The sequence below is a fragment of the Lissotriton helveticus genome, chromosome 12 (assembly GCF_964261635.1).
Source record: "Lissotriton helveticus chromosome 12, aLisHel1.1, whole genome shotgun sequence".
Taxonomy (NCBI): Eukaryota; Metazoa; Chordata; class Amphibia; order Caudata; family Salamandridae; genus Lissotriton; species Lissotriton helveticus.
Genome location: NC_136073.1, coordinates 110,472,986 through 110,497,642, shown reverse-complemented (window position 1 = coordinate 110,497,642; position 24,657 = coordinate 110,472,986). Strand labels below are relative to the sequence as shown.

Genomic DNA, 24,657 nt, shown 5'->3' with positions numbered 1-24,657 from the left:
GTCTCTCGGACCAGGAGGCGTTGTCGGCGACCAGGATGGAGGTGCGAGCTGTCCCACGGAGGATGAAGTCGTTGGCGTCGAAGTTACCCAGGATTGGGCAACAAGCCTTGGCTAATTCAAGCCCACGCGGTGGACTCAAAATGGCGTCTTGAGTGGACCAGGAGGGTCCGGGGTGCTCCTCTTCTGGGAGGGAGCAAGGGCCAGTCTGGAGCAACCAGACCAGCAGCAGAAATGTCGTCGGGCGTCGTCAGGGAGGCCACAAGCCAACGGGCTAGTAGCCAAACAACGCGGTGAGCAGCGGAAAGCAGAAGGGCCCCACGCAGATCGTGGAGATGCTGGGGGGCTGCTCTTCGGTGCTGGAGCTGCTCAGGGTGGGGGCTTCTCGGACCCCAAAGCACTCACCAGGAATTCACTCGGCGGGCTTGCTGGAAAGAAGTCGTGCAGTCTTGCAGATGGCCGGTCCCTTGAGGTCTCGTCGCACCCACGGTTCTCAGCTGGGCTGTAGAGGTGGGTAGAGGTCAGAGGTGCCAGGGAAGCCGGTTCTCGTCGAGCTGGGCAGTCGGATTCCGGAGGAAGGACTTACAGCAGACCGCAGTGTTCTTAGATGGTGCCTGCGGATGCAGGGTGACTACTCCTTAGTCACAAGGGAGAAATCTTAGGAAGAAGTCTTGAGTTCCTTTCGCAGAAAGTAGTTTCAGGATTCAAAGATGATCTGATTTGGAAGGGGGCCAGTCTCTACCTTTATCTGGGAAAAAGGGGCTGGCACGCGACTAGGTCCTGCCCTATGGGTGGGACCAGGAGGGGGGTGGTTACACCCACTTCCTTGGCGGGCTTTTCCCCAGCACAGGGTCTGGAGTGACCCTGGAACTGGTTCCAGCCAGCCTATGCACAGTGAGCACCGGGGTGCCACGTGCAGTCACCTTCCTCTAAAGCCCTGCCTACCTACAATACACAAAACCCTGTCTGGGACGGTGCTGGCACCGCCCCTGGCAGGAAACCCTTTGTCCTTGTCTCCTGCTCTGGGAGGACTCCCAGCAGCAGGAGGGCAGACTTGTGTCTCGGTGGCAGCATCCATTTTGTGGATGCTAAGGCTCTGTCTGACTTTTAACCGGGTTATAGGTTACAGGCATGTCGTGTCCCTCTAGAAGGGTGGAATGCTAACCCCGTCGCCAGAATTGGCGAGGGGTTAGTATTCCAATTCGTATGACACCTTACTCGACATGTTTTGATAAAGCGATACCAGAGTTGGCACATAACCGCGAGGATTATAGTGCACTTAAGAGTATATGGTATGCGATATCATGGAAACGGCTAAGGGATAGATCCCGAAAGCCGCAGACAGGCTCAGCTCATGCCAGAGCACCCTCTCACACGATTCCAAGCACTCTGCCTTCAGGATTGTTAAGGCCTGCCATAGGAGTGACTGATAGGAGATCTGTGTGTCCATTTTAGGGTTAGATATAGGTATACTATATCTAAAGCAAAGGGTGAGTACACCACCTTGCCCCAGCTGTCGTGCAGCCAGTTGTGTCAGTTTTAGTTAGTCAATCCAGGGGTGGCATAATACATGCTTCAGCCCCTGGGAGACTTCTGGGTACACCTCAGCCCTGGGTACAGGGACTTGGAGAGGGCCCAGTGCCAATTCAGTACCTGAGTACAATTTGGATAGAGAGAACAGCTAGGCTGTGGGTCTGATTAGCAGGCCCACAGCCAGGGAAAGTCGTAAACCAGTGCAGCAAAAAGCAAAAATCTGGGTGATCATAGGATTGCAGACCCTACTCTCCTACATGACCCCCCCCAAACTTTGGGACAATAAACTAACCTTGACCAGGTGAGTCTTCTTGCTCTAAGTGGAAATACCTGGAGAGCCCATCAGCATTGCTGTGATCAGTCCCAGGTCTATGCTCCACTGTAAAATCCATCCCCTGTAGGGAAATGGACCACCTAAGCAGTTTGGGGTTTTCACCCTTCATCTGATTTAGCCACAAGAGGGGCTTATGGTCTGTCTGAATGGTGAAGTGAGTGCCAAACAAGTAGGCCCTCAGCTTCTTCAGGGCCCAGACCACAGCAAAGGCCTCCCTCTCAATAGCTGACCAATTTTTCTCTCTGGGTGTCAACCTCCTGCTAATGAAAGCAATAGGCTGATCATTACCATCAAAATTCAGTTGAGACAGAACAGCTCCCACACCCAACTCAGAAGCATCTGTTTGGACAATGAATGGCTTGGAGTAATCTGGACTCTTGAGGATAGGTGCTGTGCACATGGCCTGCTTTAGGTCATTGAATGCTTTCTGACAGCTTGCTGTCCACTGAACTTTCTTTGGCATCTTTTTGCTTGTCAGGTCATTAAGGGGGGTCACTATGGACCCATAATTTCTGACAAACTTCCTATAGTACCCAGTCAGGCCCAAGAAAGCTCGAACCTGAGTCTGGGTGATTGGAGGAGTCCAGTCCTTGATGGCCTGTATCTTACTCTCCAGTGGCTGAACCTGGCCTCCACCTACAAGGTGGCCCAGGTATACAACCTGTGACTGCCCTATCTGGCACTTGGTGGCCTTGATAGTGAGGCCTGCTTTTTGCAGGGCCTCTAACACTTTCCTCAGGTGGACCAGGTGATCCTCCCAGGTGGAGCTAAAGACAGCAATATCGTCAAGATAAGCTGCACAGAAGTCATCCAGCCCAGTGAGGACTTGATTCACCAACCTTTGGAAGGTGGCAGGTGCATTTTTCAGTCCAAAGGGCATTACCACAAATTGATAATGCCCTCCAGGGGTAGAAAATGCTGTCTTAGGTTTGGCTTCCTCAGCTAGCCTGATTTGCCAATACCCAGCTGTCAAATCAAATGTGCTTAAGAAGTTGGCAGAAGCCAATCTATCTATAAGCTCATCTGCTCTTGGTATTGGGTGGGCATCAGTCTTAGTGACTGCATTGAGGCCTCTGTAGTCTACGCAAAACCTCATCTCTCTCTTACCACCCTGGGTGTGAGGCTTTGGCACTAGAACTACTGGGCTAGCCCAAGGGCTATCTGAGGGCTCAATGACTCCCAGTTCCAACATTTTCTGCACTTCAGTTTTTATGCAGTCTCTAACATGATCAGGCTGTCTGTAGATTTTACTCTTGACAGGCAGACTGTCTCCAGTGTCAACATCATGGGTACACCAATCAGTTTGGCTGGGTGTCAGAGAGAACATATGTCGAAAGGATTGCAGAACTTGCCTGCAATCCTGTTGCTGATGTTCAGTGAGGCTGCCACAAAAGACAACACCATCAACTGACCCATCATCAGGATTCTGAGTGAGCAGGTCTGGGAGAGGGTCACTCTCTTCCTCCTGTCCCTCATCTGTGGCCATGAGCAAGCTCATGTCCTTCCTGTCAACATATGCTTTGAGCCTGTTAACATGGAGCACTCTGAGAGGGCTCCTGGGAGTTCCAAGGTCCACCAAGTAGGTAACCTCTCCCTTTTGCTCAATGATGGTGTGGGGCCCAGACCATTTGTCTTTCAGAGCTGCTGGGGCCACTGGCTCCAGCACCCACACCTTCTGTCCTGGCTGGTACACAGTCAGTACAGCCTTTTGGTCATGCCAAGCTTTTTGAAGTTCCTGGCTGGCCTCAAGGTTTTTAGATGCCTTTTCCATATACTCAGCCATCCTGGAGCGGAGACCAAGTACATAGTCCACTATGTTGGTTGCAGGCTTTTTGAGAGGTCTCTCCCATCCTTCCTTCACCAAACACAGGGGTCCCCTTACAGGATGCCCATACAGAAGCTCAAAAGGGCTGTAGCCAACCCCCTTCTGTGGGACCTCTCTGTAAGCAAACAAGAGGCAGGGGATCAGGACATCCCATCTTCTCCTAAGAGGTTCAGGTAGTCCATGAATCATCCCTTTCAGGGTCCTGTTGAATCTCTCAACAAGCCCATTGCATTGTGGATGATAGGGTGTGGTGAACTTGTAGTTCACACCACACTCTTTCCACATGGCAGTCAGATATCCTGACATGAAGTTTGTACCTCTGTCAGAAACGACCTCCTTAGGGAAACCCACTCTGGAGAACACTCCAACTAGGGCTCTTGCCACCACAGGGGCTGTAGTGGTCCTAAGGGGAATAGCCTCAGGATACCTGGTGGCATGGTCCACCACCACCAGTATAAACTTGTGTCCTGATGCTGTCTGGGGTTCCATTGGACCAACAATGTCAATCCCCACTCTTTCAAAGGGAACCCCCACCACAGGTAGTGGTATGAGGGGGGCCTTTGTTGTGCCACCTGACTTACCACTGGCTTGGCAAGTGACACATGAGCGACAAAACTCCTTGGTATTCTCATTCATATGTGGCCAGTGAAAGTGTGAGACAAGCCTGTCCCAAGTCTTTGTCTGACCTAAATGACCTGCAAGGGGAATCTCATGGGCCAAGGTGAGAAGGAAACCTCTCAGAGACAAGGGGATGACCAGCCTCCTGGTTGCACCAGGCTTGGGGTCTCTTGACTCAGAGTACAGGAGTCCATCTTCCCAGTATACCCTGTGGGCACCTGTGGCATTCCCTGCAGCCTCAGCAGCAGCCTGCTGTCTGAGGGGTTCAAGGGAAGGGCAGCTCAACTGTTCCTTCCCCAGGTCTGCTCTGGAGGGTCCCCCTGAGCCCAGAAACTCAACTTGATCAAGTTCAAGCTCTTTAGGCTCAGTTTCCCTCAGCTCTGCTAGATCAGCCTCCTCAGAGACTTGATCCTCAACCTGGGGCAAGGGGGAAGGCAAAGCCTTACCCTTACTGCTCTTCTTCTTGGGAGGTGTCTGGTCCATAATTTCAGGATCCAGCACCTGTTCAGTGGGGCATCTTCTGGCCTGTGACCTAGTCACAGCAAGCACATGTGCTGGCAAGCCTAACATCTCCATGTGAGTCCTCTGCTCCACTTCTGACCATTGTGATGACTCCAAATCATTGCCCAACAAACAATCAACTGGGAGGTCTGAACTGACTACAACTTTCTTTTGTCCCTTCACTCCACCCCAGGAGAAAGCTACAATTGCCACACTATGACTAGTAGTGACATTGCTGGCATTGGTCACCAGGAAATCAGTACCTGGCATGATCTGTCCAGGGTCCACAAAGTTAGGTGTCACCATGGTGACACTGGCACAAGTGTCCCTATAGGCCTGAGCCATTTTGCCATTAATCAAAGGTGTCTGCCTGTATTTGCCCAAAGTATTGGGACTTATTTCAGGGGACATATCCACATCCCCTGTACAGACAAGGACAGCCTGAGTGAGTGTGCCAACTAAGTTGTCAGACCCCTCAGTACCCAAGGTTAACCCAACTAATGCCTTGGGAGTGACACTACCACTACTGACTGTACTAGGGGGTGCAGTTGCTTTAGGAGCTGTAGTGGTAGGAGTTTGTCCTCCTCCTCTTTTGGTGCACTCACTAAACCAGTGAGATTTACTTTTGCAGTACTGGCACCACCTTTTTGACTGGCCTTCCTGAGTCTTCTTTTTCTGGGAAGCCTGACCCCCACCCTCTTTGGTTTGTTGGGGACCTGGTGAAGACTTCTGGTCATTTTGCTCATTCTTAACATTACCCTTCTGGTCTGCTTTCTTCTGACCACCCTGGTTCTGGTTCTGGTTCTGCTTGATCCTTGTCCTGACCCATTTGTCTGCCTTCTTTCCCAATTCTTGGGGAGAGGTCAGATCTGAATCAACAAGGTGCTGGTGCAGCAACTGGTTCTGACAATTGTTTAAAATTTGTTCTCTCATCATTAGATTATACAATCCTGTGTAATCTGTAACCTTGCTACCCAGCAACCAGCCCTCCAAAGCCTTAGTGGCACAATCCACAAAATCAGACCAGTCCTGAGACTGAGTTTTCTGGGTGTCTCTGAACAGCAACCTGTACTGCTCAGTGGTTAAACCAAACCCATCAACCAGTGTATTCTTCAGGACCTGGTAATTGTTAGCATCCTCCACTCTTGTAGTGAGGAGCTTATCTCTACCTTTACCATCAAAGGAGAGCCACAGTATAGCTGCCCACTGACTCTGGGGAATGTTCTGCACAGTGCAGGCCCTCTCCAGAGCAGCCATCCATTTCTGGATGTCATCCCCTTGCTTAAAGGGGGGCACTATTTTAGTCAGGTGTTTAGTATCTAAACCCTTCTCTCTATCTCTTGGGAGATTGCTGCCACCAGTGGGAGCTAGCCCACTCATCTGCTGCTCTCTTGCCAGGGCAAGCTTCTCTTTGGCCAGGGCAATTTCTTCCCTTTCAATCCTCAGTTCAGCTTGTCTCATCCTAGCTTCATGCTCCTTTCTCTGAGGGGAAGTAAATCTCCTCTGTGGAGGATTCCTTCTCTCCTGAGAAGAGGCATTAGAGTGCAGAGATCTATTGGAGTCCCTAGAAAGAGATCTATCTCTCCTAACTCCAAGGTTAGGCCCACTTCGGGTTAGTACTGGGGGGCCCCCAGATCCTAGCCCAAGTAAGTCTAAGTTGGTCCTAGTTAGCCTTCTGACTACCTCAAGACCTTTGTCTACCTCATCCCCAGAGAGTACCTCCTGATCCTCCTCCTCAACTGCTGAATCAGTGTTGGGGAGGTCTGGATCCCCAGAGGTTCCCTCTAAGGCTGGCATGCTCTCATGTAACTGAGAGAGCTTTCTGGCATCATATGTCTCTAAGAGACCTATCAGAAAGGGAAGGGTGGGGTTAGACCCCTGCTTCAGTTTCCTGGAGACACAGAGTTGCCTCATCTCCTGAAAATTGAGAGCTGCATATCTTGAAGTGACCTGTGGGGGGTCAACACTGACCAGGGGAGTCTCAGTAGAGTCCCCCTGAGTCGACATGCTTTTCTAGTGAGGTGTAAGTGGTGCACTTACCTACACTATATGTTTGCCTACTGATCCCTTGTTAGAGTTGTAGTTTAGGGTGTGCTAGGCCCTAGGAGCTACAACAGCTGGTTCAGTAGAACTCAGAGTATTCTAAGCTAAGTTATATGTACCTTTAGTACTTATGTGATCTTTCACAAGATATTCTTAGGGCATGTGTGGTAAAACAACAGCAAGCTCAAATCCCAACCGCTGCTCACCAATGTGAGAAGTTGGCCTGATGTGCAGTGCTCACTATTCTAGTGATCACTATATATCAGTCCAAACAACCCTTATTGATGATTGGTTGTAAGTCAACCTTATAGACCAGCTATCCTAGTAGCATGGATACGAGCAGTCTAAGGCTAAGACTCTAGAGGGCGTGTTAAGCCAGCTGTTTTACCATCACATTACCCCTTGAACACCCAGTGAAAGGACACCACACAAGTGTTATGAAAATAAACAATGTATTTATTAGAATCACAACAACCCTGTACTCTTTATGAGGACAGGGTGCTAAGCACACAACAAAACTCTTACGAAAATACTTTTAAGTTAGCACGTTACACAAATGCCCGAGGGGCACGAAAAACCATATACTTTCAAAGTGGAATGCGAATTACTAGCAGGTAAGTAACGATTCTCAGAGGCTTTGGGATCGCTAGGACTGGACTACTGAACCTTTAGATTACTAGCAGGAGGCCTAGGGAACTCGGGTGCAGAGTGTGCACTCTCACGCGGGATGCGGGACAAAGTCTATGGAAGCTAGAAAAGGCAAAGTTAGTGTTCACGGGCGAACCCGACCTGGTAGGAAGAAAACGACAGTGGATCCTGACCCTAGGATAGTGAGGCTATGCTGGGACACCGAAGTGCCGAAGTTACCTAGCCCAGGGGCTGCAGCTGCATAGGTCTGAAAAGACGTCGGGGATCTCGTTGCCGGACCAGGAGCCTGGAAGGAAGAAGTTGCTGGCAGGCGACCAGTGAAGGAAAGTTCGATGGATCCAAGCCTGGATCAAGGAAGAAGAAACCTGAAAGCAGAGGGGACCAAGTTCTTGAATCACTAGCCAGTGATTAAGTGGGCACCAGGATGGCACCGGGCGAAGTCACCGCAGTCAGGTGAGTGGGCGCTGCTGGGCTCTGCAGTCTCTCGGACCAGGAGGCGTTGTCGGCGACCAGGATGGAGGTGCGAGCTGTCCCACGGAGGATGAAGTCGTTGGCGTCGAAGTTACCCAGGATTGGGCAACAAGCCTTGGCTAATTCAAGCCCACGCGGTGGACTCAAAATGGCGTCTTGAGTGGACCAGGAGGGTCCGGGGTGCTCCTCTTCTGGGAGGGAGCAAGGGCCAGTCTGGAGCAACCAGACCAGCAGCAGAAATGTCGTCGGGCGTCGTCAGGGAGGCCACAAGCCAACGGGCTAGTAGCCAAACAACGCGGTGAGCAGCGGAAAGCAGAAGGGCCCCACGCAGATCGTGGAGATGCTGGGGGGCTGCTCTTCGGTGCTGGAGCTGCTCAGGGTGGGGGCTTCTCGGACCCCAAAGCACTCACCAGGAATTCACTCGGCGGGCTTGCTGGAAAGAAGTCGTGCAGTCTTGCAGATGGCCGGTCCCTTGAGGTCTCGTCGCACCCACGGTTCTCAGCTGGGCTGTAGAGGTGGGTAGAGGTCAGAGGTGCCAGGGAAGCCGGTTCTCGTCGAGCTGGGCAGTCGGATTCCGGAGGAAGGACTTACAGCAGACCGCAGTGTTCTTAGATGGTGCCTGCGGATGCAGGGTGACTACTCCTTAGTCACAAGGGAGAAATCTTAGGAAGAAGTCTTGAGTTCCTTTCGCAGAAAGTAGTTTCAGGATTCAAAGATGATCTGATTTGGAAGGGGGCCAGTCTCTACCTTTATCTGGGAAAAAGGGGCTGGCACGCGACTAGGTCCTGCCCTATGGGTGGGACCAGGAGGGGGGTGGTTACACCCACTTCCTTGGCGGGCTTTTCCCCAGCACAGGGTCTGGAGTGACCCTGGAACTGGTTCCAGCCAGCCTATGCACAGTGAGCACCGGGGTGCCACGTGCAGTCACCTTCCTCTAAAGCCCTGCCTACCTACAATACACAAAACCCTGTCTGGGACGGTGCTGGCACCGCCCCTGGCAGGAAACCCTTTGTCCTTGTCTCCTGCTCTGGGAGGACTCCCAGCAGCAGGAGGGCAGACTTGTGTCTCGGTGGCAGCATCCATTTTGTGGATGCTAAGGCTCTGTCTGACTTTTAACCGGGTTATAGGTTACAGGCATGTCGTGTCCCTCTAGAAGGGTGGAATGCTAACCCCGTCGCCAGAATTGGCGAGGGGTTAGTATTCCAATTCGTATGACACCTTACTCGACATGTTTTGATAAAGCGATACCAGAGTTGGCACATAACCGCGAGGATTATAGTGCACTTAAGAGTATATGGTATGCGATATCATGGAAACGGCTAAGGGATAGATCCCGAAAGCCGCAGACAGGCTCAGCTCATGCCAGAGCACCCTCTCACACGATTCCAAGCACTCTGCCTTCAGGATTGTTAAGGCCTGCCATAGGAGTGACTGATAGGAGATCTGTGTGTCCATTTTAGGGTTAGATATAGGTATACTATATCTAAAGCAAAGGGTGAGTACACCACCTTGCCCCAGCTGTCGTGCAGCCAGTTGTGTCAGTTTTAGTTAGTCAATCCAGGGGTGGCATAATACATGCTTCAGCCCCTGGGAGACTTCTGGGTACACCTCAGCCCTGGGTACAGGGACTTGGAGAGGGCCCAGTGCCAATTCAGTACCTGAGTACAATTTGGATAGAGAGAACAGCTAGGCTGTGGGTCTGATTAGCAGGCCCACAGCCAGGGAAAGTCGTAAACCAGTGCAGCAAAAAGCAAAAATCTGGGTGATCATAGGATTGCAGACCCTACTCTCCTACAGATGGGATCGGTAAAGTTGTGAGGGTTGAAAAATCATTGACACATACAGCCACAAAGACATTTTACGAAATCCATGAGACCTACTGCAAAAATAATTGAATAGTATGGACTTTATAAATGAAGCAATGCTGTAAATGTATTTTGAATGTAATCTTTTACATCTTCAGTTTTATAACTTTTTGGGGCTACAATTTTGGATCATCTTTTACAGTGAGAATGCATATATCTGTTAGATGTCTATTTTTTTGTCTCAGCTATATATAATTATATTATACAAAATTGCTAATTTTGATATTTTTATCAGGTTAGAAGTTTTTTTTAACTTTTTCATTAAATCGTTCTGGGTGGTTTTACATCCAATGTTTTTGTTTTATTATCTCAATTGAATGTAGAAAATTAACTTTCAATGAAACAAAGTTGGACACTGTTGTCTTACATATACTAGTACCCAAGTCCAACCTTGGCCTAAGGGTTACTCCTGTGGTTTTCAAACCAGCTATGCTCTGCTCATGTTCGACACAAATAACACCACTGGAGACATCACGTAAACATTAGCAGTGTCCACTTGCGCTACATTTCCCGAACATCGTTTTGTGTATTTTTTTATTTATTTTAAAAGTTTTATATAAAGCTAGCTTGACCCGTAGGTATCAGACTGCTTTACATACACACTGTGAAAAACAGAAGGACATTACATTACATAGCAGGCCGCTGTAAGGAAGCAAACCAAAGATAAAGAATACAGCATGAAAAATAAATAAACAATGCAACGGAGGGGGAGAGAACAATAAAAAGAAAAAGGTGATTAACATACTCCGGTCACCAACTACCCTTGAATGTCAAGAGAGAGAGGAGTCAACTTGGATATTGAAGTCTAGGTTAGTTGACGTTGGTCAGGAAAGTATTTGTTAAGGAGATGGAGTTTCAGGTCCCTTTTGACATAGGAGAAGGAGAGGTTGCATCTGAGGACTCCAGGGAGAGCGTTCCATATCCTGAGAGCTTTGCCAGAAAACGATCGGTATTGGGTGGTTTTCTTTTTCATTTTCGGAAGAATAAGAAGGAGTGATTTGGAGTTTCTCAGTGTTCTGGATTGACCTGCTCTTACCAGTTTGTTGTTCAGGTAGTTGGGGGCCGGAGAGTGAAGGGTTTTGTGTGAGATGCAGGCCAGCTTGTAAATACACCTCCCTTCCATGGGAAGCCAATTGAGGGAGTTGAGAGCTGGAGTGATGAGTTCAAATCTTTTTACTCCAGATACAAGTCGAGCGGCCACGTTCAGCACTGCCCTTAGAAGGGCTAGGTGAGCTTTTGAAGTCCCCGTAAGGATGGCGTTCCCGTAGTCGATTTTAGAGAGAACTAGGGATTAGACTACTGTCTTGAGGTCATCACGGGGAAGAACATTTTTCAATTTCTTGAGGTGTTTTATTGAAAAAAGAGCACTTTTTGCAGAATTTTTGATGTGGGGCTCCATTGATAAGTTCTTGTCAAGGGTGATGCCTAGAGACTTAACTGAGTCGGATAGGACGAGGGGGCAGATTAGGGCAACCAAATTCTTGAGCCACTCTTGGATTGGTCGATGGTTGCTTTTTGGTCTTCCTGACGTTCCGAGAGTTTTCTACTTTCCGACTCCCAAATGTAGTTCCCAAAATGTTAAACTTAAATGTGCAGTAAATGGTTCCCCCTAAACAACAAAGTTATATTATCCCACTAATTTTCTAGTTTCAAAATATATACATTGTAGATTTCAAACGAGAATTGCAATAAGAATTGTGTTCGCGACTGCATACTTTACATAATTTTTAATAGTGGGTATTTTAACACTCATGAGGGAAAGCTATTTCAAATTACACTTGCACGCAATATAGCGAAAATATTAAAAGCATCGCAAAAATCCAAACTTTCAGCAGAAGTTTCTACGCATATAACTTTGTGACCTTACTAAGAAACTGCACGCCCAAAGTGTTCTCCTGTGCTTGGAGCATGTTCTCCATAGATAAGCATACTGTTCTGCAACTGTATCTAGCCATGGGACCAGGCTGCAGGGATGGAGAAATCATTCCAGGTCCCTAACAACTCCCCCGATTAGCCGGTGGCTCACCTTCACACTTGTTGGGCAACCTCTCCTGCTCCTCCTCTTTAGCGCCTTGGCTTCGATCCCAGAACAGACAAAGCAGGGCCAGCACCAACGGCCACTCCCCCTTCATTATGTCCCTGTGTTTCCCTCGACAGACTCGCCCCCTCCAGGTGACACAGAAGAGGTTGCCACCTGGGCAGGTTCCTTTAATGAATTCTAGACACGCGCAGTGGCAGAGAAGTATCCGCATGCGCATTACAGCCGGCTGGCTACTGTGGAAGGCATGACTACAAAACGTGTAGGCATAGACGAAATACTTCAAATATGGACTGTTCTCGGTTTTTGGCAATGTTTTTCAAAATGAGACTTCCATCTTGAAAAGGTGTTGTAGTGAGTGACATAAACGGCCCATTAGGATAAAACAAACGTCTCATACACCGTGCTGAAATAAAATACTCTATTCAAGAAGTATAGAATGCCGCCTACAGCGATTCTACCGAAGAACAATTTGCGCCAAATATTTAAAAATGTGATCGTTTTCAAAGAACATTCAGGAAATGTACAGTAATGCATAGTACCTTTTTTTCCTATAATTTAAAAAGTTTGTTTGTAAAAATATATCTAAAAACGGAAGTTGTACACTGGACATAAGCGTCTGCGAAGGTGACACCAAGCCCTAATAGAGCTGTTCACAGTACGCCAATTCAAAAGTAGAGAGGCATTCTTAATTTCGTCGCGTGATCTGTGTTATTACACTTACGACATTGGGTGATTCCAGATTACAACAGGCACAATTCAGAGACGTCATAGTAATGTTTACATGCTAATCCCATCTGTTTTCCACCGCCCACTCGACAGGTCCTGGCAGCTACATCAAGTTATCACATCTACTGGGCGCATCGAGGGTATCGGAAGAATGGGTTGAGCAAGTGAGCAAAGTTAGACTGAGCGAGCCACGCTCAGCCGGCGCCGTGGAAGAGACTTCTTCGGGCAGGACAGGTTCGCTGCACGACCTGTACATATGCAGCTTCCCGGACTGCGGGCAGCAGGCCAAACTGCAAGATGGCGGCGACACGGGAGCGCGAACCCGAGTGTTGGAGACGGCAGTGAGCGGGCAACTGTTGGGGTGAGAGGATCTTCCGCAGGACATGCTATGGGAAGGCTAGTGTGGCAAGCGTAGGAGGTGGTTAGTTAAATCTTCGTAGATTTGGGGACAACATATACAACTAGGTGGTACACGAAAGGGGATATTTATTGTTACTATGAACTATGTGATACAAGAGGGTGTAATACACGGGTGATGAAATCACTAGGTATGTTTAGATGCATACCATTTAAGGGGAGTCGTGTGGGCAGGGTATGGTCATAGTGTTGATCAGAGTAGTCCTCCGTGCACTTTTCCTGTCTTCTATTCGGTGCTGTACCATTCGTTGTGCTTCATGGATAATAGCGGTATTTTACGATTACCGAAGCATGGCAGGTTCTTGCAATTCCAATCCTGCCTACCTGCATTAACCTTGTGTGGGTGCATTGCCTCCCCTGCTCTCTGCTGTTCAATAACTGTCTGTTAATGTAGGCAACGGTACATCCTATATGTTTAACCCGCTGAATACCAATACTCCTCTTAAGAATTGCATTCCTCATTTAGACTGTCCTCTAAGTCGGCCTTGTCTCTTTTCATCATGTATAGAGAGCCTTTCCGCCCCTGTACATAGCTCTCATCAACAGTCTACAATGCAAGAACCACTTGGGCAGCCTCCAGATTAACCCTACTCGGAAGATCTATATATTCTTCTTTTTTTTTTTTTTTTTTTTTTTTAAATGCATTGAAGTCTGGTCTCCTCTGCTGAACATGACGGTCAGTTCATGATCCTTAGTTGCTGCAGATTCTGCATGTCATTTTTGCGCCCCCCCCCCCCCCCTTATTTGCAGAAGAAGTGTCAGGGTGGTCTAGAATTTAAGCAAGCGTTTCTCTGCTAGACCAGCGTAGTACGCTAGGAGACACTGTTATTTCTTGGTGGTTAATTGTGCAGGAGTATCTTCCTTGAATGGAATAGAACCCCATAGTGCAATAATATAATTGAGGCTAGTGCGTTATAACTTTTAAGCAAATATGTGCCTGTACACTTTTTAAATGCAGAAGCGACAGCCTACATTCTGGTTAGAAAAGTGGCAGTACCTGTATAGATACCATATTTGATGGCGTGATTTGGTTGGCTACCTTGCATCTTAAGGGAATCTTGTTCGTTCTTGGATTTGGCACTTTGAACAAACATTGTGTTCTGGACAAATCACCTTATTTCATTCTCTTAATTTAAAAATATATAGAATTATGGCTTATTAAGGGTTCAGTGTCGGGTACTGGTCCAAGTCTATGTGCATTATACAACTCCCCACGTCTATTTTTGTAATTTTATTTCAGTAAGACCCTTCGCTCCTCCCACACACACTTTCTTCTGTGTACACCACCTCTTGTTTATAACATGTATTCTGTAATGAGCTCTGTTGCTGTTTGGCCGATGTGAAATATATCAAATAAGTTCAAATAAAAAGGGGTGTCTTCTTAGAAGGCAATCTAGCACCAAAATGCAGGTCTTTAACTCTGTGATTAGTGCTTTGATTATTGTGTTTTTAACTACCCACTTGGTGGATTTATAGGAGTGGCACAACTTAATGGTGCCACGATTAATGTATAGTTACAAAAAAATGGTCGGTTACATCACATATTTAAACGAACTTTTCATCATTCAATTGTAAAGGTACACACAAGAATCAAGTATCTTTGAGACTGAATTTAATTCAGCTGTACACATAAGTATCCAAAACTTTCACAAGTATTATATTTCATTTCATACAATACAGTTTCTGAAATCTTCATTCAAAATGGTGCTCGGTAAGTGCCAAAGAAAAAGGGGGGGATTGCAGTAGGATAGGGTGTGGTTGGAATAGATTAAGGGACAAAGAATTGTTTACAGGACACAATTCCTTTTCTATCTCATTCCGAGAACATTTCTAGTCAATGTAAGATCAAACAAGGTTCCCTATATACACTATACACGGGAGCCATATATGGCCAACTTTGCTGCGGCGTGTATGTATAAAGGTGGTGTTGTCGACGTTTCGACCCCTAAGGTAAGGGCGGGTGGTTCCTCAGTCTAGGGTCTTCATCAGGACAATAAAATCAGTGACAGTGAGCACATATATTTACACAGGCGGTTTGATCAGGTCCCACTTCAGTTGAGACTTGCGCCTTTGGTGTATTTATGTTCTTCGATCAACAGGAGTCCTAAGTCAATTAGTCCCAGATCGCGGGGTAAGAAAAATTTGAAAGCCTCCTGGTTATCTCCATAAGTGGGTGTGGCAAACGTCCTACATCCACTGGAAGAATTAATCAAAGGTGGAGATTCCTTACACCAACTGTGGTACTGCCGGCGAGCGTCTCCACAGTGACTGTGGAGACACTCGCCGGCAGTACCACAGTGACTGTGGAGACGCTCGCCGGCAGTACCACAGTTGGTGTAAGGAATCTCCACCTTTGATTAATTCTTCCAGTGGATGTAGGACGTTTGCCACACCCACTTATGGAGATAACCAGGAGGCTTTCAAATTTTTCTTACCCCGCGATCTGGGACTAATTGACTTAGGACTCCTGTTGATCGAAGAACATAAATACACCAAAGGCGCAAGTCTCAACTGAAGTGGGACCTGATCAAACCGCCTGTGTAAATATATGTGCTCACTGTCACTGATTTTATTGTCCTGATGAAGACCCTAGACTGAGGAACCACCCGCCCTTACCTTAGGGGTCGAAACGTCGACAACACCACCTTTATACATACACGCCGCAGCAAAGTTGGCCATATATGGCTCCCGTGTATAGTGTATATAGGGAACCTTGTTTGATCTTACATTGACTAGAAATGTTCTCGGAATGAGATAGAATTGTTTACAGGACACAATTCCTTTTCTTTGTCCCTTAATCTATTCCAACCACACCCTATCCTACTGCAATCCCCCCCTTTTTCTTTGGCACTTACCGAGCACCATTTTGAATGAAGATTTCAGAAACTGTATTGTATGAAATGAAATATAATACTTGTGAAAGTTTTGGATACTTATGTGTACAGCTGAATTAAATTCAGTCTCAAAGATACTTGATTCTTGTGTGTACCTTTACAATTGAATGATGAAAAGTTCGTTAAAATATGTGATGTAACCGACCATTTTTTTGTAACTATATGCTAACCCAGGTCGGTGAGGATAAGGGTTTACCCCGTTATTACCTACCACAGCCACGATTAAGGTAACCATGTTTTGCCAAAATGCAGATCTGTATTTAACATTTTACTACCTCTCTTTCTAGGATTAGATCTAGACCTCTCATAAATGTATGTACCTTTTACTTTGTCTTCAATAATATTTACTTTTTTATAGAAATGATGGTGCCTTTATAAGAGTGTAGCACAACTGTCACACTCCATTCGGAGGCCACAGGACAGACCAGGGCTTCTTAACCCCAACTATTGTGGTTCATGTCGCTAGCCACTGTTTTCCTGTGGACTGCCTTACTTATGACTTGGCAAAGTAAAAGTATTTCAGCTCTTGACTCTCAGGGTGTCTTGAGGGAGCAGTCACATGTTTCTCAGGGAGATCGGGTTGGATGCACAAGCTCAGAACTAAATAATCCACCAACAGACAATATAATCTATGTGTAGATCTTTGTAGGAGGTTGCAAAACTCTCCAAAGTTCATGATAAATAACCCATTTATGTAGATGTACGTTTGCAATTTATATTTGTGTCCTAGTACTATTGTAATCAAATGATGTCATCTAGTAGTCCAAGTGTAGAAAAGTTAAGTTGCTTTTTAGGTCTCGCCTACGACGAACGCGCTGAAAGCGCGTTCTCGCAAGCGAGAACTATAGTCGTCGTCTCAGCAGTCTGAGACCGACGATTTGAGACAAGACCTGGCCGCGCGCAGCGTTTCTCCATAGGATAACGTTGTGCGCGCGGCCAGGTCTTGTCTCCACGGCATGCGAATGCAGACCGGATCGCGTCGCGCGCCTCTCTGGAATGCAGGGGGAGTCTGCAGAGAGGCGCGCGGCGCTGATAAACAGCCAAGAGGCGCGTGTCGGAATCCGACTCTGCCAGGCTGCACGTGCTTTGCGGACGGCATTTACTTTCGCTGTTCTTGTTTCCTGAGTAGTTGTTTGTAAATGCCGTCCGCAAAGCGCGTGCAGCCTGGCAGTCGGATTGAACACGAGGGCAGTGCATTATAGAAGGCTAACTGTTTACTGCGTTCTGCTGACTGCCTCGAGGCATACTCAATTTGAGTGAAACGTAACTTATCTGATAGAGTTGCTCAAGTGAGTTATCGACTGCAAGTTTATAGCCAAACTGGAAGGAGCCTTCAATAGTTAAAAGGTGGAAAGTATTTGCAGACGAGATGTGACAATTTTGCTGAAAACGCATACCCAGCTTGAGGCACAGCAGTTTGGACATTTCCAGGGAGACTTCCAAACAATACAGAAAGCTATAAAATATGTAATTTAAAACAACTGTGGTAAATGATGGTTAAACCGTTCTCTCAAAAGGGAGCTCTCTAGTTCTGTATATTGGGCAGATTGTAATAGTGGCGAAAATGCCAGGGAAGGTTGGCTCTTTGTCTATATTTTAAACTGTGCAATACCTCTACCGAGAGAACCGCACATCATATAATTTTTTTGTTGTTGCAGTTTTTATATAGCGCCAACTCCACAACTCTGCCAGTAGGTATTGTAGTGCTTTACATTAGCACCAGTTTCATTACACGAGGAAACATTAATTTTTTTGAAGGCACGGGGAGGTTATGTGATTTGCTCAGAAACATAGGATGTTGAGCCCACGCTGTGACTCAAACCCGTTTCCCCACTTGCAAATCGGGTAGCTCTGGCCGTTACGCCACATCCTATTTAATTGAGCACTAATATATTGCATACATCTGCTTCTACTTAGCACCAATTTTAGAATAGAGATATTAATATTCGATCCAAGCCCAATGTGCACAGATTAAAATTAGACCTGGTCTCGTTCCATAAATAATCATACGGTTCATTGTCCAATGCTCTGTTCTCCAAGCATTGAAAGCATATTTTTAATTATGGGCTGGAAGTTAAAGGTCATTCCAAAGGCCCTTTATTGCTTACTGCTTTATTTTTTTAGTTTTCATTCTGGTTGCTCTAGCCTGCAAACCAATCGGGGCAGTAAAATGCTGTCAGGCTGACAATATGTGCCTGCTTCATTTTATATGCAGAAACCTACTAAAGTAAATGAATGAATGCCCTGAATTCTAGTATTTTTTTTTGAAGGTAGATAATTATAATCTAGTTAGTAAAAAAAAAAAAAAGCCAAATCTAAAATAAAAACATGTATTGATTCTAAATTAGGCCAAGTAAATGCACATCGAGTAGTCAATAATATTTCAGTGTTACAACATTTGTGTATGAATGTTAACGGTTCCTAAAGAGATTTCTGAAATGTAAAATTGCATCAATAAATGCTGCAAGTAGAAGTCACTTTTTTCGCACAAAGTCAAGATGGGGTAACCCTCTATAAAGGTGGAACGGATTGTCATTGAACGTAAGAGGCTGTCTCAATCACCTAGCTGATTTTCTGCCAAATTATCGAGGGAGTTCACGAGCCGGGTCTTTGAACTCAGTTTAGGGACAGCTAAAATGGGCTTAGCAACAACTATTCAGCCTGAAAGAAAGTCAGTTCATTCTGTTACCAATCTAAAACAAGCATTTGCAATGCAATAGGTCTCGCATTTATGCGACTTTGACCTATTGGCATTGTAAATGACAATGTCTTATTTATGTTTTGGTTTTTGAAACATAAATAAAAGGCATTGTAATTTACAATGCCAATAGCTTAAACTTGAGTAAATGCGAGACCTATTGCATTGCAAATGCTTGTTTAAGATGTTAAGATCAAAGGTGTAATGAAGAGCCCCACTAGAAGCAGCCCTCCTGCTGCTTATCCCATCCTCCAACTGACTCGCTCATCCAACATTCCACAGCATCCCCACACACCAACATTCCAGACCACAGTCACTCTAGCTGAGCAGCAGATACAACACATCTCCTTTCTTTACAGGAATAAGAAAACATTGCTACATTCCCATGCATCTCACAAATACATAGCAAGAAAGGAGACTCCTTAATGGAAATATAATATGCACAGGCATGTAACACTTTAAATAAAACAATAATAAAAACAATGCATGAAAACACAGCTCAATGAAATTGGTTGGTTAATAGTCATGCAAACAAAGCAGAATACTGACAAATATTGTTGCTACTCCATGAATGTTAAACATTAAAAACAACAAAAATGTCATCATAGTAAATGCAATCTGATACATGCTAAGAATGGAGAAAGTACATGCAATATAAAACCGAATGGAGAAAGTCCATGCATTTAACCTATAAATATAATTTAAGTAACTTAGGAAATGTATAAAGCACCACGTAACCCATTAATTCTCCATACAAAAAACACTCGATCACACACATCTTCTCCCTGTCTACCATGCAAAACAAAAACACATCATTTACTCTACCGCACCCCATCTCAACTACCTGGCCCACAAGCCACACTTATACCAGCTGGCCAGGCTGGCACGACATGAAGCCAGACACAAGTGCATATCAAATAGGTGTAGCAGAGAACATAAAGAGTTGACAAATGAAATGACAACATCTTCAACTTCAAACACTTGACCCCACAACTTCGATAATCCTTGGTGGCGATTTTAATTGCCAGTTCGAGCCCCTGGGTGGATCCGAGTTGTGCGATGAGGATGAGGTTGATCTGCTCTGGCATATTCCTGCCCCAAGGATTGCCCCGGTAAGGGCCTGGACCTCGTTAGTACTACAAATCAAATCCCTGACCCTTGCAATGTCCTGGCGGGCATGTAACGGAAGGGCCAATAACGACAGTTCCGGCCTACCTACATATAAACGGACTAATCGTACTTCCACCATTGACTATCTCATGTTGGAAGCCAAACACTGGGACAGGTTCAAAGATTTTAGGGTCATTCCAAGGCATGACAGCGACCATAACGCGCTGGTCCTGACGCTTAAGCCTGGCTCATTTGGACTAACTAACCCTGACTCTAGCCATAATTTGGTAGTGCCACCCTATATTATATCTAACAGGAGAATGGTTAAATGGCCTTCTTGTGTGGACTCCCCAAGCCGTCTTGCAGAAATCTACCAGATTGCTACCTGTTGGACTTGGCCTTTTCCCCCAAAATTTTTCGCTTTTGCCCCCCCAATTTAGGATGTCTCCCCCATGGGATTAAACCTGTATAGGCCATGTGTGGTGTGAGACACCTTGTTAATATGGAATGTTATGTAATGGTGTGAGCACTTGTAAATTTCCCCATTTTAGAAATGCACCTGACTAAAATGTACTGTGTTTAAAATGGATGCCATGCCCATGGGTTTTGCCACTGGACTGCCATAGGTCAGCGGTCTAGATAATATTACCCAGCTACCCCTAGCTTTTGGAGGGAAAGCCTGGCACCCAGGGTGCTCAACCCCTCCCCTTGAGCCAGTATAGGCCAGCTTTGCCAACATTCTAGAAGGTTCTGGCACTGCCTGGGAGGAGGGTATAAGTAAGGGGGATGTGCCACCAGAGAGTCAGTCAGCGCTGGGAAAAGAAAGAGAGGGGACCTGCTGCGAGGAGCTACCGCCACATGGGCCTGTGAGCTGGGCCCTGCACCCCTAAAAACCCCTACTCTACTGTCCCCATGGCCCCTGACAAGGGAGGGCCCCTACCCAGGTCCCTGACACTGTGGGGACCGGGAATTACGCCAGTGCTGCGAGGAAGAAGCGCCCAGGAGGTGAGGAGTGGGACTGTCTACCCCCCTTGAAAAGCTGTGGCCCCTTTGAAGCACCATGGTGAAGATTGTGCCGCCAAAAGAACTGCTGCTGGCTGAGGTACTGTGAGGCCCTGTGAAAGCGCTGGGCCCTGGGACTGTTGTGGCCCCCTAGTGCTGTAAAGCCTGCCTGTCAAGCGCTATACTTGCGAAGCGCTGAGGAAGAGTTAATTTCCTGCCCCCTCTGCGTGGCCTGAGGAAGGAGCTGAGGTTGTGGGCAGAGGGAGGAGCAGTGCGCTGTGAATAGCGCCATCCTGCTGAGGAGAATCGCGCTGGAGGAGCCGACCCTCGTTTTGGCGCGCTGTTTGCCATATAAAGAAATAATTAAAAAGGGAGCCTACCCCTTATTGCCGCCGATATCACCGCCGCGGCCCGGCGCTGCCGAGGGGACCCCCACTGCTGTGGGCATCGTGGCGGCGGCCCCCGGTGCTAGGAGAGGGCCGCCGAAGTGAAGGAAGGGCCGCTCTAGGCCCCGAGGCCGCCGACTCCCGCATCACGTGACGGGGGCCCGGCCGCGTCATCGGCCCGCCCCCACCGCGCACGGATTGGCCTGCGCGGCCGTGACCCTTGAAGGCCGCGCAGGGATTGGCTGCCGGCCGGCAGCCCGGCAAGAGGAGCGTCCTGAAGCCCTGGGCCCCCGTGAGGGAGGGGGACCCAGGTGAAGTACCGGTGCGGGCCCCCGTGACTGAGGGGGGAGCCCCGATTGCCAGCGACTGGAGCGGGAGCCCACCCCGCCGGTCTGAGCCCCGGAGTGAGGGGCCAGTGGAGGAGGCGGGGCCGGGGCACACTGTCGGTGCCAGCCCCGCCGGCACGGAAGAAGCGACCCGAAGGAGGAGGGAGGAACGCCAGGCAGGCTTCCCCCTCGCTGGCCAAGTCCCCGCGCTCGTCCCCGGTGGCCTCGCCGACGACGTTTGGAAACCCCGGGCCCCTGTGAGGAAGAAGGGCCCGGGTAAAGCAAGACGCCAGGCACCCACACGACCAGTGAGTGTCCCGGGTCCCCGTGAGGCAGAGGGGCCCGGGAGAAGCCGAAAGATACCGCCGGGAGGGGCGCTCGAGGAAGCGCGAACCCCTCCTTCCTTCCACCCCGACGTGAGGGTGCTGCAGGACCCGCGAGTGAATCGCTGTGCGGCAGGTGCCTCGAGGCACATTGTCGGTGCCTGCCCCTACCGCCAAGGAGGCCCTGGACTGCCCGTGAGTGTGGGCAGCATAGGCCTGAGTGAGGCCTTGCGGGCCCCGTGTGACCCGCGCCGGACTAAGGAGGTGCCCCGGGGCTCTCGGGTGTTGAGGAGAGCCCCGCGACTCGAGTGCTGTGCGGCAGGGGCTTCGAGGCACATTGTCGGTGCCTGGCCCCTACTGCAGAGGAGACCCCAGAGGACGCCTGCAGAACCTACAGAGCCCCGCAGGAGCCATCGAGGGGAGCCCGGTGAGTGGGGCCTACGTTTAACTGTGTGGGGCGTAGAGAGGGCAACGGGACACAGGGTCGGTGTCCGCCTCCCCTCCCCCTTTGTGTTGACTGATAGGGGCCCAAGTGCCCAGAACCCGGGTAAAGGCCGCTAGTTACTGCTGGGGGATTAGTTAACCACAGGGTGCCGGTTAGGCCCCCCCCCCGAACTGCCTACAGAGACCCGGTTCATCATAAAGGCCACGGGAAAAGTGTAGAATGTGGTAGTGGCCCCCAGGGAAATGGTTGATACGCCTAGCCAGGTGACGTGCCTAAAGAAATGCCATTTTTACATGTTGCCAGATGTTCCCTGAGGTTAGGCCTGGCTCCTAGGTTACTGTTTAAACGCTTATGGTGAGGCCAATTTCCTATCTAATGGTTAATTGTATGCTTTTGTGCCCACCGTGCAGGTGATTGTGCCTTTTATTACAGGTGTCCTACCCCCTGTGCTGGCCTGACATGTCATTCCAGGCCCCTGGTTGTATCCCATGTTAATAAGCAAGCATTGCTGAATTATTTCAGGTGTTCCTGTATGTTGGGATTTATTGTGATGCCCTGAAGTTTTCCTTTACAGGGGTCGGGCTGGAGTTTTAGTGCACGGTGTGTAATCATGCTGATGGTATTTTGCATTACAGCCTAACACGAACGATGAGAGCCTGAGTTGGCCCCGCCATATTGGCCCCAGGTTCAATGTTAATTTAGTCACATTTTTATATTTCAGATGGACTTACAGACTCAGCCCTTACTTCCCATGTAAATAATTCCCTCTTTGATGCACTTGGCTCTGGTGCCAGTTGGCGCCATGTGATGATACCACTGTTATGCATTTTTTTGCTTTGCAGGTTGGAGATACTAAACTTCTTAATTTTCCAACTCAAACTGGTGTCCTGCCTCTTTTGTGGTGTGCCTGGTGTGTCGTCTGTAGGGACTGCGTGAGTGCTTCACATGTCCTCGAAGTTTGGCCTGCCCGCTTGGTTCCATGCTACCCCCTTGAAGATTTGGGTAACCCCATTTCTTACACTACCCCACTTATAAGTGACATGGGGAGCTCTACTTCCCATGGGCAGATTATTGAGACACACAGAAAGTTAGTGGTGAGTCTAGGGGATGTATTCTATCGAGCTAGTGGGACGAAGTCACGTAGGATTAAAATACACCCTTGGCATGACCATGCCTGTAAGAAACCAAAGAAAGATCTTCTTACAGCAATTAAATCTAAGGGCACCCTAAAAATTCAAGCAGCAAGATTGCTCTATAAGAAGGAACTCATCAGGGGCAAGAGTGAGTGGGAGGAATCCAGATGGGATGAGAGGAGACAGGCACTCCTCCTAAAAGATTCTAAGACCTTCTGGGCCATTGCTACCTCCTCGGCGGGAGGTTAGCGAGACGCTGGGGTCTCAAACATCGCTCCCATAGTTTGGGAGACGCATTTTAAGTCACTTTACACTAGTCCTGAGTTGGGGACACCTGTGTGCCAAGGTCGGGACAACTTGTCTAGAGTGATCCTGCCCCCTCGGATCTGTATGGCCCGGGACCTCCGGCACGAGTATCGACTGCCGGGGCCCCCGGGGCTTCCTCCCGTAAAAATCAGGACACTATGCTAGCTCCTGGGACTCCCACGGTCCCAGACCCCCCCGCACGAGCATCGACTGCCGGGGGCCCGGGGTTTCCTTTTGTAAAAGTCAGGACACTATGCCAGTCCCCAGGGTTTTCACGGCCCCAGACCCCCCCGCACGAGCATAGACTGCCGGGGGTCTGGGGGGCCCGTGGCTTCCTCCCGTAAAAATCAGGACACTATGCTAGCTCCTGGGACTCCCACGGCCCCAGACCCCCCGCACGAGCATAGACTGCAGGGGGTCTGGGGGCCCGGGGTTTCCCTCTGTAAAAGCCAGGACACCCTGCTAGTCCCTGGGGTTTCCTCGGCCCCAGACCCCCTGCACGAGCATGGACTGCCGGGGGCCTTGGGCCCTGGAAACCGGATAAGGCAATTTGGTGACCATGAGAGGATCACCACTATTAATCTTGATTCTATCTCCCTTAAGGAAGTTGAATCGGCAATCGAGAGATTGCTCTCGAACAAAGCTCCCGGCCTTGACAGGCTTCCAGGAGATCTTTTTCGTTCTCAACCAAAAATTGGGGCTCCATACCTGATGGTCTTGTTCAATGCGGTCTTACAGGGTTCCGCATTGCCTGAGACCTGGCTTGGAGCCGAGATTGTTCCGATTTTTAAAAAGGGTTGCCCGCTCGCCCCATCTAACTACAGACCAATCAGCTTAATCAACACCACCCAGAAGCTGATGGGGCGAATCCTACTCGATAGATTATTGGGCTGGATGGAGGAGAATAAAACCGTCACCACCCTCCAAGCCGGATTTAGATCAGGGGTCTCGACCATGGACCAGATCTTCCGGCTCCGGGTCCTATACTGGAAAACTGCAAGAGTAGAGGGTGGCA

General features: G+C 48.4%; 2 protein-coding genes across 4 annotated transcripts in view; one reads left to right on the top strand and one right to left on the bottom strand.

Annotated features, from left to right (window-relative positions):
• CNPY4 (canopy FGF signaling regulator 4) overlaps positions 1-12,099 on the bottom strand; it is a 51,961-nt gene extending 39,862 nt beyond the window's left edge. The window contains exon 1 of one of the 2 annotated variants that reach the window (XM_078669383.1): positions 11,862-12,099. In XM_078669383.1, the coding sequence (XP_078525509.1) occupies positions 11,862-12,093 (232 nt within the window). In that variant the 5' untranslated portion in view covers positions 12,094-12,099. The remainder of the gene's footprint in view (positions 1-11,861) is intronic. The other variant, XM_078669384.1, reaches the window with a different exon arrangement.
• Positions 12,100-12,679: 580 nt separating this feature from the next.
• TAF6 (TATA-box binding protein associated factor 6) overlaps positions 12,680-24,657 on the top strand; it is a 102,471-nt gene continuing 90,493 nt past the window's right edge. The window contains exon 1 of one of the 2 annotated variants that reach the window (XM_078671638.1): positions 12,680-12,963. The gene's annotated coding sequence lies outside the window, so the exon portion shown is untranslated. The remainder of the gene's footprint in view (positions 12,964-24,657) is intronic. The other variant, XM_078671639.1, reaches the window with a different exon arrangement.